This window comes from Cydia pomonella, chromosome 13, assembly GCF_033807575.1.
Source record: "Cydia pomonella isolate Wapato2018A chromosome 13, ilCydPomo1, whole genome shotgun sequence".
Taxonomy (NCBI): Eukaryota; Metazoa; Arthropoda; class Insecta; order Lepidoptera; family Tortricidae; genus Cydia; species Cydia pomonella.
The window spans coordinates 7,363,103-7,383,702 of NC_084715.1; the positions used below are offsets into that span (position 1 = coordinate 7,363,103).

At 36.4% G+C, this 20,600-nt stretch overlaps 1 protein-coding gene across 1 annotated transcript in view; it reads right to left on the bottom strand.

Annotated features, from left to right (window-relative positions):
* LOC133524076 (metabotropic glutamate receptor 2-like) overlaps window positions 1–20,600 on the bottom strand; it is a 302,673-nt gene that overhangs the window by 43,946 nt on the left and 238,127 nt on the right. Inside the window, exons 6-7 of the mRNA XM_061859884.1 lie at window positions 17,116–17,367; window positions 15,109–15,283 (exon numbers count right to left, since the gene is read on the bottom strand). Of these exons, the coding sequence (XP_061715868.1) occupies window positions 15,109–15,283; window positions 17,116–17,367 (427 nt within the window). The remainder of the gene's footprint in view (window positions 1–15,108; window positions 15,284–17,115; window positions 17,368–20,600) is intronic.

A 20,600-nucleotide genomic window follows, 5' to 3' on the forward strand; every position in this document is an offset into this window, starting at 1 on the left:
ATTAAAGTAACAGTTATGGATACTTCAAAGTAAACATTAAGATGCAACCACAGGTTTCTTAATTATATGCCGTTACCTTATCGTTTCAGAATATATTATAGGGAGTTAATGATTTGAATGTAGATAAAGTTCAATAAAACGACTGTACCGGACATGCCAACGATTAATTTCAAAACAATATTTTATTGTATTAAAAATATATTTCTCTCATCTTGTACATTTTCATGGCATTTTGGTGGCGTTCGTTATTGCGAAATCATTTATTTTTGTTTTGCATCGGTAACTAGTGCTAGTAAATAAATTACTAAAGTAGTACCACTGAAAATCCGCAACATGGCGACGGGCAAATAAAATCTCGTTGTTGTAATGATTCAAGGAGATAAAATTAATTAACTAATTGAGTTCCTTTAATTCCTAATAAATATCTAAAAATAAATATCCTTCTAGTTGTAAAATTTCCTCACTTGGCATGTTCATCGTAATCAACAACACGTGCTGGATATGCACTAAGAATGCTGTTAGAATGAACTACAATCTAGAAAGAGATCTTTAGAAACTATTTGTAGCATTAAGTCCCAAAAAGCCCGATTTACCTACCTACTTGGATAGCTTACAATGAGCTGCACCTACTGCCTTTTCAAACCTAAAATCTAAGAACTCCAGGGAGGGAGTAGGATCTTTCCTGGGACATGCAACAGTCAGGCACGTAATTAATATATTTTTCCTTTTGCTCAGTTTATTTTTAAAGTCATTTCTAAGCGTTGACAACCCTAACGTTGATACGACGGCGCGTGCGTTAAAAGACCCGTTGCAGGTCGCTTCTATGTGATATTGTTTAGGTATTTGAAACAGTAGGTATGCGCATTTTCAATGACAGATAGGCACCCATTCGCAAGAACGACTATATAATCTGTACTTATACTCGTGAACCATTTACATAGTTTACAAACTTAATGCATCCTATTAAGTAAAACCCGTAAAGCGCGGCTGCAATGCTCGCATAGCTTGTTGTAAGCCCTCGAGACACTGTGCACTGGCTTAGAAGCTGTAAGGCGTGTTGGTGCATCAGTTAGATATAATAACAAAGATTAGAGGAGCTAAAAGACTATGTTCGGTTGAAATAAATTGTATAAAAACTCCTAGTCAAAACCTTGTGCTTGTCCTTGTGAAATTTCGGAATAGCGAGAGTGATCAACACAAAAACTCAATAAATGAGCGAATAAAGGTTACATTCGAATTGTGGAATCAATGCTGCTTGAGGTCGCGGTTGACTGCAGCGACTGTAGAAAACTAATGGTATTTCTATGAAAAACGTTTCAATCGCATATGCAATCTCGCAGTCGCAGCAATACGTCCCGACCACAAATCGCAACACCAATTTTGTCGTCGCACTGCCGCTTACTTTATAAAAAATTGTGATTTTACTTTCGCCGAGATAGAAAAATAAATCAATATTGTTTTTTGACGCGGCGTGATGCTGTCAGCTTTATTGCGGCGCAGCAACGCTGTTACAATTAGAATGTATCCATAACTTCTCGTCTCGTCTCGCGTTCTCCTGGCCATGTATAATACCTAAGAACTGAATACAAAATGTACTTGTGTACTCAAAATGATATTATACAATAGAAAGTGGAAACTAGTTTCTATTCTGTTGAAAATTAAATTATCACTTATATTATAATATAAACAAAAATAACACTTGAAGCGGCTTGTGTTTGGACTATCACGAAACTACACTTCATATTCTCTAGCTTATTCATTGTTTCTTGCATGTTGAAGGCAAGCATCACGTGCTGGAATAAATTTACTCTTATTCTTGTGGGTTCACTTCACAACTTTTACCTAGAAACAGTTGTCTGCACCGTACTCATACCACACATATATAAATAACAAATTATTTACCACACCACAGTGGGCATGTTACGAGAAACACTGTTTACTATGCAATGAGTTCAGGTACAGCGAATTGCGTCCGGAGGAGAGCCTCGGGACGCAACTCGCTGAGCACTGAGCGGACGGCCGTGCGTGCCCGATCGCGAATATAATTGCTATCGAATTGTAATTTTTGATTATTTATAAAAAAAATATCGATGATTTCCATCAGAAATAACATGAGGTACGCATTTTTAGAAGTAATTTTCACGTTGATAGGCAGAGGCGGCGTTAGGCGTGGGCGACGTGGGCCCCTGCCTACGGCCTCGCGGCCCGAGGGGCCTCGCGCCTCAAACAAGTATATCAGATCTCAGACACAACGTAAAAATGTTCGTTATTTCTTACGCCACCAGAGAGCCTCGCTAATTGTACTACCTTGCCCACATAACATTTTGGTCTTGCCCCGCCACTGTTGATAGGTTTTGTGCAAAAACAATTACAAAATTTTAATAGCGTTTTAGACCTACGTTCTTTTTTCTATCGAGCGAAAGTTGTTTCGTCAGGTTCCGAATAGATGAAATTCTCCTTTTCAAGTCGAGGTTCCTTATTTCATTCGATGGATGTTCAGAAGGCAATTTCTGGCTGAAGGCAGTGGCCACTGTCTGTGTTTTAGCGCGAATTTATCCCATCCCATCCCCCCTCACAAATCTCATGGATACCACAAGTCCTTCGCAGTGCGTTCAGTGAAGCTGTGGAACGCTCAGACAGGTGCAATCGGTTGCGGCGCTCAAGGGGAGGTTAACGATGCTACGGTTATCTCACTGATCAATTTTCCTATATTTCTATGGTATAGTTGCTTTATATTTTTCTACTTCTTTCCAATTTTTTGTGTATTTTCCCCATTCCTTTTTGTTGTAATACATGTTTATCCTATAAATTATGTACTCGTATGTATTTATATTCGTTGTCTTTCTGGTAACTTGTAGTATATTTTTTGTCACCCTTTGTCACTCTCAGATCACTCAAAGGGATAAGTTCGCCTTTGTACTTTTTACTACTTGTATGTTACTTCTAATATGTATTTTTGTACAATAAAGAGTTTACTACTACTACTATTACAGTACCCCTAGTTAGTACGGTCCCCAAATCTCAAAAGCCCTCTAGAAACACGATTTAATTGACTCGGCTCGGCCTTACCCACAACCGGTATCAATGTGTTCGGACAGTTCTCCTGATCACCGTACATGCGGTAGTAAAGCGGAAAAATGGTGGAGGGGATAGTAATGACGTCACAAAGATGGCGGCCGGACCTATTCTTTTTGGCGGTGTATCTCGAAAACCACTTAACCGATTTTAATCATCGAGGTGTCAAATAATAGCTTATATTATGGAGATTATTTCCTTTTTTACAAACATTTACGTGAAACCTATAGGAAAAAAATAATCACAAAAAACAGTTTTTTTATAAAATTATTTTTTTTTTATTTTGTAAAAATCTCCGGTAATATTAGCATTTCGCAAATTTTGTTTATTATAAAACATATTGCTTCATTATCAAGGAATATAATGAGCCTTAAAACATACAGATCGAGTAATAAACAATGAAGCTACACTTATTTCTCGATGATTAAAATCGGTTAAGTGGTTTTCGAGATACACCGCCAAAAAGAATAGGTCCGGCCGCCATCTTTGTGACGTCATTACTATCCCCTCCACCATTTTTCCGCTTTACTACCGCATGTACGGTGATCAGGAGAACTGTCCGAACACATTGATACCGGTTGTGGGTAAGGCCGAGCTGAGTCAATTAAATCTGGCCTCGGAGCGGCTTGGGGACCGTACTAAGTGTAAATTTGATCGACATCATAACGTGACGAACGCGTTTGCGTTAAGTCTCATTTTGTATAGGATTTTGAGTTTCCAAAACGTCCCGCTTGGCGCGCTCTTTGTAAATCCAATACAAAATGAGACTAAACGCAAACGCGTACGTCACGTTTCGAAATCGAATTTATTTACACTTGGGGTACAGAAATACCTTTAAGACTATACTATTAAAAAACGGATACTTGGATTATAAATGTGATATTCATCGCTGTGACGCTTTCATTTCCCGGTTCGGTGGCTACGTGAAGCCTTCAATATTGAAAGTGTCGGGCTTGACCAGCTTACAACAGCGAAAACACTTTTATAACTCGAACATTGCGTATTCAACCACCATTGAAAACCACCTACACAGATTGTATCATGCGATAGAAAATAAAAGTAGGTTTTGCATATTGAAAATAATAGTTTTTAAATTATTTATTTATTGCGGGTAGTTTTTAAGAAATTATAAGATACCTACCTCACCATACCTATACACCCTGGTTGACGGGAACTATGCCAGAGTCAGTCTCGCCCAGTGATTTTTTGATTTTTCCCTTTATTTCTTAAACCCTAAATATAGTTCAAGACATTTGTTGTTACTCTGGAATTCTGACTCATTCGGAATCTGGTCAAATTACTCGTAATTAACGCAAAAATACTTTTAAATCACTATAATTTTATATGGATGTAAATATGAGACAAAAAAAATATAAACGGACTTTGTTAAGTTTGATTATGGCTCCATCCGACTGAAACCATAAAACTTTGCACGCATTACGTACGTACTTTTATACGCGTAGGTATAAAAATAAAGTGCGTGAAGCATGCCAAGGTTAGTGGTTTCTGTTGGATGATACCACATTTTTAAATTGTGGATGGTACGGGTCGTATTAACTTCAAACATAGCTAAGAACACTAAATACATAGTATCATCATGATACCTGATCATGCTAATTAATAACCTGCTCTTTTCCGAAGTCGATTAAAAACAATGACTACATAATTATAGATTACCTAATAATATATCCACTGTTAAGCTGGATTGGCCAATTAATTACCTAAGCATCCTACCTTTGTAACATTTTTGTACTAAAACGATTGATCGGTTCGACAAGATTTTCATTTTCATCACATATGTAGATGGTTGACAGTCCTCAATTGTGCGCTTCCCCAGAAACTTCCTGCCTCACACAGGTAAACTGTAGAATGAACTGTCGCCTGCAGTATTTCCGGACCGATACGACTTTCAAACCTTCAAGAAAAGAGGGTACTGTGACTCATGGTAGATAACTAAAATAGACAACGATTGACAATTAATGCTTTGAAGAAAAAAAGATATATTATCAGAAATCTACCTCGAGTGTTTACATTCTCCACCTCAGATAGAGCGTATCCTTTTACAGTACTCCCACCTTAAAGACCCACAACTCACGTGCAACCTCTCGGAAATTGCAGGTGTCCTTGGGCGACGGTAATTACTTACCAGGCGTTTCATCGGGTAAGTAATAGAACGTATACAAACCTATAATATATCACTCTGAATGTATAAATTCAATTTGTATATTTTTGATCGGAATAACATTCAATTGCAATAACATGCAATATGTATAACAACGAATTCTATAATTGTAAATTGTATAATAAACACTACATATATCATTGTTTACGATAACATTAGAAAGGTATAACGTTGAAATAATATAACATACAAAACAAATATCATACATTAAAAATAAGCGCCTACTATTTGTTAGGTGCAATTACGCAGATAGCGTGCATAGTTGCACCTTTATTTTTCTAAACTGGTATTGCAATAGATGTGGGTAAGAATAAAATAATCTTAAATTTATTACTATTTACTTTGAGTTTGTAGTGATTAGAACGCAATTAAGTGGAGTTAAGTTTATAATGGAATCGTACAAATGTGAAACATTTAAAAGTGCTAAGGGAGGGATAAAATTGTTTATAAATGGCTATAGTTATTGCAAGAATCGACAAGTAGATAGTAAATATTACTGGATTTGTGAATTGAGGCATAGGGAGCAGTGTAAGGCTCGAGCCATCACAGTTACAAACGGCGAAAGTGATCTTCATATAGTTAAAAAGGTAGATGACAACCACAATCATGACCCAAACCCATTTAAGCTGGAAATTTCAAACATTATTGAGGACATAAAAAATGAATCAAGAAGCCATTCCGATCGGAAAACTTGTCGTATTTTACAAAACTGTAAAAGGAACTACGACTGTACTACACTTTCACAATTGCCTTCCACATCATCTTTACGGCAAATTGCGTATAGAGAGAAGCAAAAAGGGAAACCAACTTTAATTGAACCAAAAGATATCTTCTTCACTTTGCATGAAGACATATTGCAATTACAGAATGCAAGTTTTGTTATTGCCGATAAATTTATTACTGAGCGTAAGAGAATTATAATACTGTCATCTTTATGTATGATGAGATATTTAGGGAGATCTGCTCTATGGATTATGGACGGCACCTTTTCTGTGGCAGGAGTATTCCAGCAACTGTACGTCATTCATGGAAATATTTTCGAGGACAATAGACAAACATATCCTTTGGTATACACATTTTGTAGTCACAAAGACAAAGCGACTTACATCAAAATGTTTGAAGCTATTATTGAATACTGTCAAGAAAACGATATTGAAATAAACGTTAAACATGTAATAATGGACTTCGAAATGGCCGCAATACAGAGCGTGAAGTATTATTTTGATCATGTCCAAATAAACGGATGTTTTTTCCATTTGGGGCAAATCATCAATAGACGAATCCAACGAGATGGTAAATCAACTTTATACGGTATTGATAAACAATTTTCTATTGAGATGAAATGTCTTCTAGCTTTGGCTTTTTTGGAACCCGATGAAATTCCAAAATACTTTAAAATGCTTAAAAAACAGTGCTCGCCTGAAGCTGAAAATATAATTGGTGATTTTGGTAAGGATTATGTTTTAAATCAGCCAATATTTCCTCCGACTCTATGGAGTGTTTCTACTTTGGAATCACGTGGCTTACCGCGAACTCAAAACAGTGCCGAATCGTGGCACCACAGATTTAACCAAATAATCGATAAGGTGCAGCCCGGTTTTTATCATGTGGCTGCAGAACTCCTGCATGAGAGCATAAAGGTTTTGGCCGATATAGAAAAACTGAAAAACGGCGAGCCATCCGTCAAGCGTAAGAAAATACACGAGCAACAACAAGCGCGTATTAATAATGTGATAAAACGGAAACCTGAGTATTCCGAATGTGAATATCTTAAAGCAATCGCATCTAATTTAAGTTTAAAAAAACAATAAAATAACGACACGTTTTTTTGGTCAACTGCATGTATTTTTGCCAAATATAATGTACTTTTCATTGCATAATCGATTGTTTTTTTTTTCCTCACTACCGAAATTACATTATTTAAATATATTTTTGTGTGTTAGTTAATGAACAGATACAGTTTTTAAATTATTATGAAATGAGCAATGTATTTGAAACATCTATACTATGCAAATTTATATTTCAACGTAGTTTGCTCCGTATTTATCTATTACAGATTGCAGCTTTTTTCTGTGGTAATTCTGGTGCTAATTTCTTTATCTAGAGGGTCACAGTTCTAACCTAACCTAACCCACTTTTCTGTTAACAGTTTCTTTTTCCGAAGCCTTAGAGTTCTAACCTAACCTGCTACCTATTCTGGAAACAATTTATTTATCTAGGGGGTCACAGTTCTAACCTAACCTAACCCACTTTTAGCCGTTTTTTTTCTAGTAGTGTGTTCTATGAGGTTGAAATTCTAGGTCATCCTACTAATTTTACTACTTAATTATATAAGATGATATTTATATTTTAATATGTATACATTATGACAGTTATATGAAATGAGCTTAACTTATATGTATATTATACCAAACAGCCATATGTATGTCGTATGTTATATTATTTTTATGTTATACTAATTGAAAGTATACGTTTACTTTATTATACATAAGATTAGTATACATTTTTAACGTTTGTAAACTGAAATTATTCCAAAAGTACGTATATATTATAGGACGCACCCGTTTCATCTGCTCGTTTGCCTCCTATATCATAGATAAAAAAACCGGACAAGAGTATTTGTTGTTATAGCGGCAACAGAAATACATCATCTGTAGAAATTTCAACTGTCTATCACGGTTCATGAGGTGACAGGTGGACAGACGGACGGACAGCGGAGTCTTAGTAATAGGGTCCCGTTTTACCCTTTGGGTACAGAACCCTAAAAAGGGGTATTCTGAAATATAAAATCCAGGACCAAGAAAATCTACAAAATACTAAAACATCCTCTGTTTTTATCAGCTTCAAAAAAACAAGGCTCTAAATGAGGACCAGTAAATGACTGTCGAAAGTAGAATGACCCAGTTATCTATCAAAGGAGTCTGCCGTGAAATGATTACAGGCTCAAAGATTCCGGAGATCAATTATGATTAAGGACCCCGACGAAAATTAAAAGTGTTAAGGGGATTTGAATGGGCTTATCTTGACATTCCTTTGTGTTTGTGTTGAGAACGGTACTTTAATCTTAAGAAAAATAGTAAAACAATCTGACTACCATTTGAATGAAGTAGATCTTTGGCAAGATATCCATAGAAATGTGAATATGAGTACAGTTCGTTTCATCCACGATGACGCATAAGTTTGTCAAATCTATCCTTTAATTACATGACATTACGAATCAAGGCAAGCGTCAACGTGATCGTGAATGACACGATCTATATTGCTGGAGTATTGCAATACTGCTGCAGTAATGCTGGTGTATATAGTTTAAATCTGAATAATATACTTTATGGTCAACATTTTTGACCTATTGGACATAATTAGTACATTACGATACAAGTGCGAAAAACAGGAAATTCGAAACGAGTGGCGATAAATTAGAACACGACTGAAAGGAGTGTTCTAAATTCACACGAGTTGCGAATTACCTCACACATGTATCGCACAACGTTTTACAGTGCATATGACCCTCAAAATTTTCGACATAGTTACGTAATGTTAGAACAACGCTCTAGTGCGGTAAAGTAGCACCATATGTACTATAAAACCTACACCTGTATTTTACATTCAAGCCACGGCTGTTCTGCTAGATTATTATTATAAGGTAGTAGTTGTTATGGTGTTTATCTAGTTTATCATAGGTAATGTAATGATAAATAAACCTTTATGGACGACCGCTCTGGCCTAGTGGGTATCTATAAATATGGGATACTATATTGCTTAAAGCCGTTGCTGTTAATACGATAAGCTACAAAACACATTCGAAAACTAAGGGATTCAGATCGAAGGTCATTGGCGTTAGGGAGCTCCTTAAGGGCATATGCGGTATCTTATTCTGAAAAGTAGAAGAAAAATGTTTTCACCACACCAACTGGTGAAGGCTTCTTGATTGTTCAAAAACTAATGAGAAAGTTGCATTTTATCCACATATGGGGCAAATGTATGTGGAAGAGAGGCCTATGCTCAGCAGTGGGCGATAAAAGGCTGATATGATGATGATGATGATGGGGCAAATGAAATACCGAGTGAAACACAAAATGTGAAAATTTTTGTGTTTCACTCGGAAGCAAAGTTTGTTTAATCCTGCCTTGAAACTTCGCCACGCTCAAGATTCCATTTCAAGTTTGGAATCTTTCGCTTGCTCGAAAGTAAAATATAGTGAAATATAAGTGAAATATAGCAGTTATTCATGAAACGAATTATTTTGTATATAAAAAGTAGTATAGAAATTAGTTGCATGATATATGTACAATCATATCAATACAGACGAAAGATATAAAAAAATAACCATACTGCAACCGCTGTATATAAATGTGTTGTGTAGGGTAAGCTGGGTCCGGTTGTGCATGTTTTCACATTCACGAAACTATGTGGAATATGTGGGCGATGCGGAGAGAAAGGAGCGGAATAAGCGGAATGCGTGTCCAAACCAAACCTGTAACCAATATTGCTGTAGAAAACGCTCAGTAAATTGCTAGGTGATTCGTTTTTTAAAGTGAAGCGTATTTGTACTATTATTTTTAGTTTATTTATTTTTTGTATGGCCTAGTGGGTAGTGACCCTGCCTACGAAGCTAAATTAATGGTCCCGGGTTCAAATCCTGGTAAGGGCATTTATTCGTGTGATGAGCATGGATATTTGTTCCTGAGTCATGGGTGTTTTCTATGTATTTAAGTATTTATAAATATTTATATATTATATATATTGTTGTCTAAGTACCCTCAACACAAGCCTTATTGAGCTTACTGTGGGACTTAGTCAATTTGTGTAATAATGTCCTATATTATTTATTTATTATTATAAGTAGCTGGTGTTATCACATTTACAATATAAACGTTCTTATTCTTGTTCTTTCTTGTAGTATTTTTTTAATACAAAGTTGTATTTACTATTGCAAAGGAGTGCGTTTGTGCTATTTATTTCTGGATAATATTGTGTCATAAGTTTATTTTTTTCTTACATAGGTGCTCAGAATATGTTTAGGAAAAACCACGGAAAGGTTGCAGTGATTTTATAGGAATTAAATAAGGATAATACACACAGAAACACATAGAGCGTGGTTGTCAATCCCGAATCAGAATCACCCAACTAAGGCCACTGTACTGCAAGATTTCGGAATGTTTATGCAGTCATATAGCGTAGCAAAACAAAACTTTAGAAATTAATTATACTTACCAAAATGACAAACTACATCTTACAAACACTTGCTTCCTAAATGGTTTGAATATTGATGAGAATGTTAACTGGAAAGCTCATATAGATAAAATTTCTTTCGAGTTGTCAAGATTTGCTCTTAGACAAATGTTAATTAATACCATGGTTGCAACGAATAAATGAAATATGAAACCTTTACAGCTACATACAAACTGGCACAACTGCACCCAGTTCCTCCTACATATGTGATATTGCAATGCAATATCGAACTTTTCTAAGCCAGAGCCTTTCCAAGTTCCAACCAACTGTCGTTAAAAATTGTTCCCCAAGGAGTGGCACAACCACTTGCCTAAAGTGATATTACATACTGTAGAAAAGAAACACAATGGGATGAAAAAAACTCGTTTTACAAAGTGCAGCAATATTTACGTAAGAATGGAGCGTGTCTGATGAGTAAAATGGAGGGTAATTGTGATGAATGCTTCAAACAAGCATGACAAGCACTAGTTACTGACAACGTAGGCGACTTACGTAGTTTACGTTATTAATAAGCCTGCTTGAAATGCGATTGCTGCAATTTCAAGCAAGAAAATGTTGTCAGGTTCCTTGAATCTTGTATTTTTGCTTGAAATTCGCTTCAAGCAATACCTACAACATCAATCGCGATTGTGAAACCTTACGTTCTGGTCAAATACGGCTGATCGTCTACGAAGCGCTTACGATGGGGCTACCGCAAAATGGCAGTTTTTAAATAATTATTTATGACGTCGAAAATTCATACGGAATCCAAACTATATTTGTAAAGTTGACTCGATAAAAAAATAAATATGAAAACCTCTAATTTTCATTACCTATACTTAATTTTTTTCAACAATCAACTAATACTCATCGAGATAATTTTAACAAACCCAAACACAATGAAATTGCGTTGCGTTGTTTTATCACATATTTCCTATGGCCACCATATGGCCACCTCCAGTCTCCTTCATTAAATCAGCTCGATGGTAACATAATGTTTCATTGTAACTTACTTATGTATGTGAAATTTCAGCTCAATCGAATAATGAGAAGTGAGTAATTCAGGTTTTAAGATTTGATTACAGACATAGACATACTAACAATGGGACTGGCGGAAACTAAATAAAAGCTTGGTAAATCCCTACTTCCATTGCCATTCCGTTGTTACGGCGCAGGAGCGGTTGAGCACACTTATCATTATGCTGCGAGTGGGTTGCTTTGGTTCAGTCAGCTAAATGCACTTTTTAAAACGCGCTTTCAGCTGAAGCCAAGGCTTTTGAGATCCCTTTAGCTTTTGCTTTAGTAAAACACAAAGCTTTTACGAGCTTTTATTTGACTTACAATGTTGTTGTTCGTTTGTTTATATCAAATATTACAAGCGAGATTAGTTTTACAAAAATATTATATCATATGGTTTATACGCGTAGTCTCTTGACTAAATATGTGCATGGACAAAGAAAATCTATGAAAAAACAACGCAACCGGGAAAACATGCTTCAATTGAATTTAGAAATTGGATCATTTACAAGACAAACAAATTTGATTCAAACCAACTCTTTAAATCAATTTATTTTATTCAATATTAGGTAAATTTTTAGAATGTTCAAAATTTATACAAATTGTCTTAAATTTCTAGTCGTCTACTCATAACTTATCATTTATCGAAGCTCCAATCAAGAGCTGTTCAAACTAATCCTAATTTTAGACAAAGATTCACCTCTAACTAATTGTCCTCTTGCCAATTTATGCGTAATGAAACTCAATAAACTATAAAGTTTTCTTGCTCCAAATTATTGACTATTTTCTTACTGAAGTAGCTTGGAGCTTGTTAATGCAATACTTCTAACCACTTGGAATAAATACTTTGGAAGTTCTTTTGGAGTTAACCAGCCATGTAATAGTAGGTATTTGTTTGGGCATTATGATAAATATGATTAACTTTTCCAAACTTCGTTTGTATATAAAGTGCTTGTGAAGCTTAACGTAAGTAGGTGCACCTTTTTAATTCAAATAAATCCATGTAACGCTATGTTTCAGGTTTTAAGCTAATTATATTGGAAGTAGAGGGTAGTAATGAAATATCGTATATGTTCCCAAATCTACCATTACAATGTTTTATTTTCAGTTAACATAGCAAGGTTCAATGAAGGTAATTGGCTGTTATCATTTAACCGAATACACTATATACAGGGAAAATGTAAGGGTCATGATTGTCATGAAGGAGAATTTATTTCAATTCTAAAAATAGCATATCAAATACTTTAAGGCGTCTTCTTTTTTTCTCTGGTACTATAAATTTGGAGGGTCTTAAAAAGGCCACAATTTTTTAACTTTAAAGAAGGATACAGTTTACCTATATTTTTATCGTTAAGAAAAAAAAATATAAGCGACAAGATGAAGATGTCATGTACCATATTTCTATGGCGCTGAGTCTGACCCATTTCAGTATATTTATCAGAATAAAACAGAGTTGCAGATACTCTTTTCCGGAATGTATGCAGCGTGTAGAGATAAATAATTCATTACATCGCATGGTCGTTGGATGCGACCATGCGAGTATTGAAATGTAACAGAGTAACCGCTGGTAAATCCATTGTATACGTGTAAATTGCCTTGGCCGATGCCGTAAGAAAAGTACTGAGACAACTTAAAAGTAGCTTGCTTAGTTGATAAACATGTACTGTAGTTATTTGCATAGTATCGTGTAATACGGCATCGGCTTGGGGTATCTGGTTTGGGGTAAGGTAAGTTAATTTAAGATCACATGACTTCGTGTCTGCCTTCACAGGGTTTCTACTCAAAATTGTGCAAGTGCGATTAATTTACTCTTTGTTCGTGACTTACATTGAACGCAGGTCAGAAACACTGCACGTACACATTTAGCAACACAATTTTTCATGCTGGACGAAACAAACCGAAATAAACGCTCCAAGTGACTTATGCACGACGCTGGCGCTATTTATATGCTACAATGTATCGCGGCCGACGTGTCCTGCAATTACACTAGCTCCCGCAGCGCTGTCGAGTGAATTTTCCAGTTTTTGTTCCATTTTCGTATTGGTCTTGTATTTACACGAGCGCCCAGCTCACTGTTGTTATTATGGCATGGAGGTCATATTAGGAAGCGTTCGTCTAATTGGGAGTTAGTTCTGTTGGAATAGGTCATATAAATGCTGTTAATCTGTTTGTTTCTATACTCTTGTTATGCGGGTTAGTGGGCAGTCTCGTGTGGCTAAATATTAATGCGGAGAATACGCGTTGAAATTACACACGACACGATGAATGCGGACTTAAAAACGTTTTACGCTGAACGTTCCATATTACACAACCGCTTGTTGAAAAAGCAGAATTGGCACATTCAAAACAAATTATGCTGAAATGTATATACCTACCTCCCTTGGTCTACTTTTTTAAATCATTTTTTTTTCCTGTTTTGTATTGAAACGTTCCCACAAAACGTGACGCACCCTTAAATTTTTTTTTAATATTCTCATATACATACTTATCGAATTGCTGCGAAGTTTTACTTCGGATACAAATTATTATTATTTTATTGCTTTAACGGCCAGGGCGACCATGCTGACCCTCGCTAAATCTAAGGAGCCCAAAACACTCACATTAAATGTCAGATACTTATCTTATAAGGTTTATAATTCGCGACAGCGCCCAACTTTATCGAGGTACCGTTAAATCATTTGCAAATAGACGTTGTTTACAAAATATGTAAAACCCAATTGACAAGATCCTCGGGCACTTCCCTGTAAATTCATTATAAACTCAATCGAGAAGAGACTCCTTGGTCCTTTTAAAATTAGCTTTCATTAAGTTGCTCTCGTGTTGTATGGGACGTTTTAAAGCTCTCTACGGATTACAGATGGCAGTTTGTAAAGTAATGCAGTATTTTATTATGGCTTCCTCGCGTTGCATACTAAAAGTTAAGATATATATAACTCCGTATAAGATAAATAAAGTCTAAGAAAAAAACGTGCCTGCAAAAACAAAAAAATAAATAATTTAGGCGATATAACTTTGGCTTTTTAACACACATCAGTGAAAGAATATGGGTCAAATAGACATGTCATTCTAAGAGTTTTAGTCCTGTGTAAGAGTTTTAGACTACAAAAAAAGCTAAAAATTATCCAAAAACCAAGCGAACACACACACTGATGATATTACTTAAACATATTTCAAACAGTAGCCTTATTATAATAATTATATATAAGTACGTTTCATATTAACCTGTTTATGAACTTTTCTTCTTCTTTTTTGAGTCACCTTTTCGCATTTTTGCTCAATATGACACGACCTAGGTTTGGTCCCACGATTTTATTACCACACTCTCATACGAAAGTTGAAGTTCCATTGAAACATATTTAAAGCATTTTTTTAATCACACGTCCCTTTATTTGATTAAGGACCATTTCACAAAAGTGACATTTACTTAATGCTACTGGTTTAATACTTTAAAAAATGGCAGACAGACAATTTACTGGCCAAAATTTTAATAATATTCCATGTCTTGGCTGAAAAATTCAAGTGTCAAACTTAATATGCAATCCTACGGTCTTAAAGTCTATCAACCATTTGTTCATATGGGCAAATGAAGCTTACCGGGCGTAAGGATTATTTAGTATCCTCACCTGATAGCATAAGCGAACGCCATGACAGCATCGGAGACGAACTGCAGCTGCCCCTCGAACTCAGTGTTGTCCTCCGTCAGCCGCTCCAGTCCAGAGCACGGCTTCGTGTACTTTACGTTGTACGGCGTCCGCGGGCTGCCCGGGTACCGGCACTGGAAGTGGTCTTCCCAGAATTCTGGAACAATGTGCAGTCAAGGTTCAGAGGATAGGTGGGTGACTGAACTATTTCTTTTTACAATGTCGCCGACAGTTTCATGTACGTGTTTTTATGTGCTTAATATAGGCTCTCTTTACAGTGCAATCATGCCGATACCTTATCGTACCTTATCATGCATGTATGTACTTACAGTAAGTATTGTAGCTAAAGCACACATTTTAATTTTTATCCTCCATATTGCTTTATTTATAGGTCGGACGCAAGCATCTTGTGACCTGCCTAATACTGGGCAGCTTATCCACGTGTATCAGACAAAAATAAATTTCGTGGGAAGGAAATATTCGTAACGTTATATTTAATTTTTTTACCACGCAAATTTAATTCAGACAGTCAGTGTATGTATCTTTCCATTAACCTGCTAACTTAATTTAGTATCAATTTGGATATACAGCAAGATACGTAATTAGTTTACGAATATACCTTCATAGTCATTAGGCACTAACGCCTCAAAGTTCGGAAACATTGTTTGTTAGTTTGTGTTTAACCTAATATGAAACTTACCGAAAAACCACGCGTTCAACCCACAAAATACACTTTGAAACTGCTGATCTCATTTCAGACTTGAACCCACTTTGTTGTTATTACAAGCCTAATATAGTTTAACTTTATTTGTAGCTAAGTTGTCTGTTTGAGTAATCACAACCATTGTTTTCACCAGAGCTTCGGAAACTTGGGAAAGTTGTTTTTTAATGCTCTTAGAATTCTTAGAGAAAACAAAAGAGTAAGCTTTTGTAAGCAACAATCGGCGGGTTCACCTGATATATTCGACGGAGCGCAATACTTCTGTAACTTTTCGACCGAGTTGAAGGTTATGGAACGAACGAGTTGTAATTTAAACTGAAACGGGATTTTTAATCGCGTGCACTTACTTTGCCTGTGGCCATGAACGTAATGTCACGTTCGAAACGTTAGCTAAAATAATAAATCACATCATAAATCATTTTTCCTACTCCTCTACTGTTATCTGTCATTTATGCATTCATTAACACGAATATAAGAACATACATAAAAGATTTCAAGAAAAGTCTATATTGTCTATTCCTCATAAAAGCTCTTGTGCTTTTATAAGCTATAATGTTACTGCGATTAATGGCTACCAACCTAACAAAACCAAAACGAATACAGTTTTAAACTAAGTGCATTGATGCCAACTTACAAAATATTCATTTGGTTGCATAGTAAAAATAATTACGTCATAAGTCAGAAACACGCATGTGACACCCGTAATATAGCAACACCCATAGACTACGAAGACCGCTTAGCGTTGCTTGTTAGTCTCCGTAGGCTACGGTGGCCAAAATTGAGAAAAAACTGTCCAAAAAATTAATTTAGCAAGTAGCAAGTACCAGGGCCTCATGAGTTACGAGGAGGTGTCGCCGACCGGCCGGCCGCGGCCCGGGGCGGGCCGGGCGCGTAACAAGGTATGCTCGCGCGTCTTGGCTATATACTTTTGCTGTAATTTGTTTACCTAAATTAAGATTTATTTTTGTTGACTCGTAGGAAAAATATTGTATGCAACGTTGTATAAGTAGGTCAAAAAATTCTCGTGGCGTATTCCTTTACAATGTTCGCCTACGCCTTCGGCTCCGGCTCACATTGTAACTCACGCCACTCGCCTTTTTTGACCCTTCTTATACAACTGATGCATAAAATACTATATTAATTGCAACAGGAAATCCACGCGATTTAATCGCGTTTCAGTTTAAATTAGTGTTAGTTTATTTCAAAATACCATAAAAATTCTAATCAAGCTTAGGCAGGTTAGAATCGCTTTATGAGAAGTCACTTACCTACAAACCACGGATTTCGCCTATTATCTCTCGCATTGAGACCCAGGAAGTACTCCTTGAAGCCACTGACGTCGTTCGCCTGCGGCTGCACGCTGATGGTGCCTTCCACCGCGCGCTCGTTGCCGTCGGAGACCAGCGAGCGCGCGCTCCATCCGTCAGAGCCCACCCAGGAGAATGAGCCAGTGGCGTTGATGCGCTCCACGGCACGCATCACGCCGGCTACTTCTTGGTCCGAGCCGAAGATTATGGCACCTGGGAAGATAAACAGTAGAGTAGTATGAATTTAATGAAATAAGAACATGAATCAGGGTGCCTAGCCAAGGTAACAATGGTCAATCTTCAAGAAAACTGTCAGTTTCCATATAAAGGTAACATTTGAAATCAGACTGAACCAGCATTACTGCAATTGTAATTTTGCAAGAAATGTCTAAATCAATTTAAACCGGGATTTTTGACTGCAAAAATGCAAATGTTATCTTAACGCCACACGTTTCATGATTGTAAATTTAGTGTTAGTGAATAAGGGAGATATATTTTAAGTTTTGTAAAATAACCTCTAATAGTGTTATTATGACAGACTAACAGTTCGATAGATGAATAGGTAAACAAGAAATGATCCTATAGGAAGGTTTTCTTTCCTTTTGAGTTACAGAACCCTGAAAAACAATATATTTTTCATGAATAACGCTCAAAATATTAAATATGTCAAGTGCCAATCAGACTTCTGCAGGAGAATGAGGGTGTGCGAGGTGAGAGCGTGTATACTTCGTATTTTAATAAATTGATGTGTAAATTGGTTTTAGATTAAACGGGTATAAGGATGATTTATTTTTACATAATATGTACGATATATATCGCATCGTAATGGAAATTCGTTATGTTAGGGTGAACAAAAGATATTTTTTTTGTATCAATAATAATACCTACCGGTTAAGCAGGCATAATGATAACCGATGTTGATAAAGGGGACTTTCTGATCGCAACTGTAGCTGCATGCGTTCGCTGCAGGGGACCATCGAATGCGCCGACTTCTGGCCGAAGGGTGTCGTGTTTCGGAGGTTCAGGGGCAAACTACCGAATCCGACACAAGAGCAGCCGATTAAACGGGGCCACGCCGTTTTGTCGCCTAAATAGTGTTGAGTTGTAATTTTATAAAATGTATATGTACGTTAGTTTGTAAGGTATATGTAAAGAATCAAATTTTTAAATTAAATTGCTGTGGTCGCAATAGTAAAGAAGCTGCAGGTGTCACCCGAATTACCCGAATACCACCTTAATGATAATATTTTACAACTTTGCAGCTTATTTACAGCTAAGTATATCAAAGCTGGTCGCTCTACCAATTCAGCTATATCGATATACCTAATCGTTATTTTGCGTCTTCGAAAATACCTATATACTTTTAAATTTTGTAGACGATGACGACCCGATTCGAGCTTTAAAATACGTCAAATATTAGATCTAGAAAATAATTAATAGAATCAGGCGTTACTTTGCGGAAATCCATGCTAATTAAAGCAAGAAATATTACTTTGTTAATCCGCGAGAAAATAACGTGTTAGTCAATCAGTGCTAAGTGTTAGTGGTTTCAGTTGTCGGGTGTCAGACCGTCAACATCTCCAGCGTCTCCTGAGGATGCCTCGTAGAGAGGCTGTTATGTATGTAAAAGGGTAGTTGTAATTCATAAATGGCTGCCTTGCGTTTGACTGTGCTCCCCGCTCTAATACTTAACAGAGGCGAAACACGTGTCGAGTTTTGTACTTTTGGTGGTGGGCTGTTATATTTATTTGCGTATTTATTTTTTCGGTGGGAGGGTGGGAACATTAATTGCATTTAAAAATACGCAAGTAAGTATAACGGGTTAGCACTGATTGACTAACACGTTATTTTCTCGCGGATTAGCAAAATAATATTTCTTGCTTTAATTATATCTAGATACAATACGGATCGGATATGCCACTGACATAAGAAACGTCACTTTTGACACTGATGGTTAAAAGTGACGTTTCTTCAAACAAAAACTTCACTTCTGACACTGACATATCCGATCCATATCTTATCTAGACCTAATAATTCATGTATGTAAAAGTTCGAATCGGACCGACATTTATTGCTTTGCGTGTGGTCTATGAAAAGCTTTAAATGACCAGCCGTTTCCACAATACCTAACTACACAATATTACTAATGACAGTTTGATTCCCGAGCGGATATTTTTTGTGAAAACCGGGAATATTATAAAGGTGTTTAGGTGTTCATTGCTTTTAAGAGTTATTCCACTGATTCACTTAATTCAAATTGTAGTAAAGTTGTTTCTACGTTGTATAAACCGGATCGTCTTCATTTACGAACCATGCAAACGGACTGCTTTGCAATTATGTACACCGTCTGCCTTTCAAGCTAAGAGGGTTATCTGGCGTCCAAAATGCGGGATTATTCACTACAAGGCAAACGTCCAAAGCTTACTCAGCTCAAAGCAAAAGGGTAATGTCTAGAAGTGTATTCAGTCAAGCCTCCTGGCTACTTACCTACCTAAGCTATCTCCCCAGTGGCTATCTAGTTTAGAAATGGTACGGAGTGAGCTCAGTAGCTCAGGACACCATTTTAACAAAGTAGCTACAAGTAACATGGATGCGATTGACATTTGATTGGCCAGTGATGAGCGACCGTTATTTTGATCGGTGTTGGTGTTGCTATAATAGTTGTGTCAAATACTGGCTGGATGCGAATAAGTACGTAGTGTGCTCTTTTTTACACCTACCTGCGCTGGGCGGCGTCCTGTCTCTTTTTTTATTGCTTCGTGTACAACGAGTGATTGACACGAGTATACTGTATACTTGTAAAATTGTAACTCGTAACTTTAACAGTTCGGGCCCAAAATTTAAATTGGAACAATAGTATTATTCGGAATAATCAGCTTCTAACTCTAGTTACTATGAAGAAGCCCAACTTTTTTTTAAAGGTATACCCGGATTTGAAAAATACAAAAACCTTGTAATTTCGTTTATTTACTTCTTATACTGTTATATGTTGTCTGTAGTGAGCAATATTAGATTTTTTTGGCAAGATTTGAAAATACAGGATGTTTCTAACGAGGCCGGTACTTAGTTGCCAGGGCGATAAGTACTTACGACTTGGAAAGGATCAGAGCCAGAAAATATCTGCTTCCGCTGAGATTATTGAGCTGTTGTCAAACAATCTACGGAAATGTATTAAAAATACATTGCAAATAAAATCGAGTGATTTAACTGAAACGGCGGTGGTATTATAGTATGTTTTTTAGCGATAAATCTATAAATAAATAACAAATAAATTTTATAGGACAAGACGACCGGTCTGGCCTAGTGGGTAGTACTTGGGTTCGAATCCCGGTAAGGGCATTTATTTGCGTGATGAGCACAGATATTTGTTGGAATCAAGGATGTTTTTTTATCTATTTAAGTATTTGTATATTAAATATATCATTGTCTGGGTAGCCAAAACACAA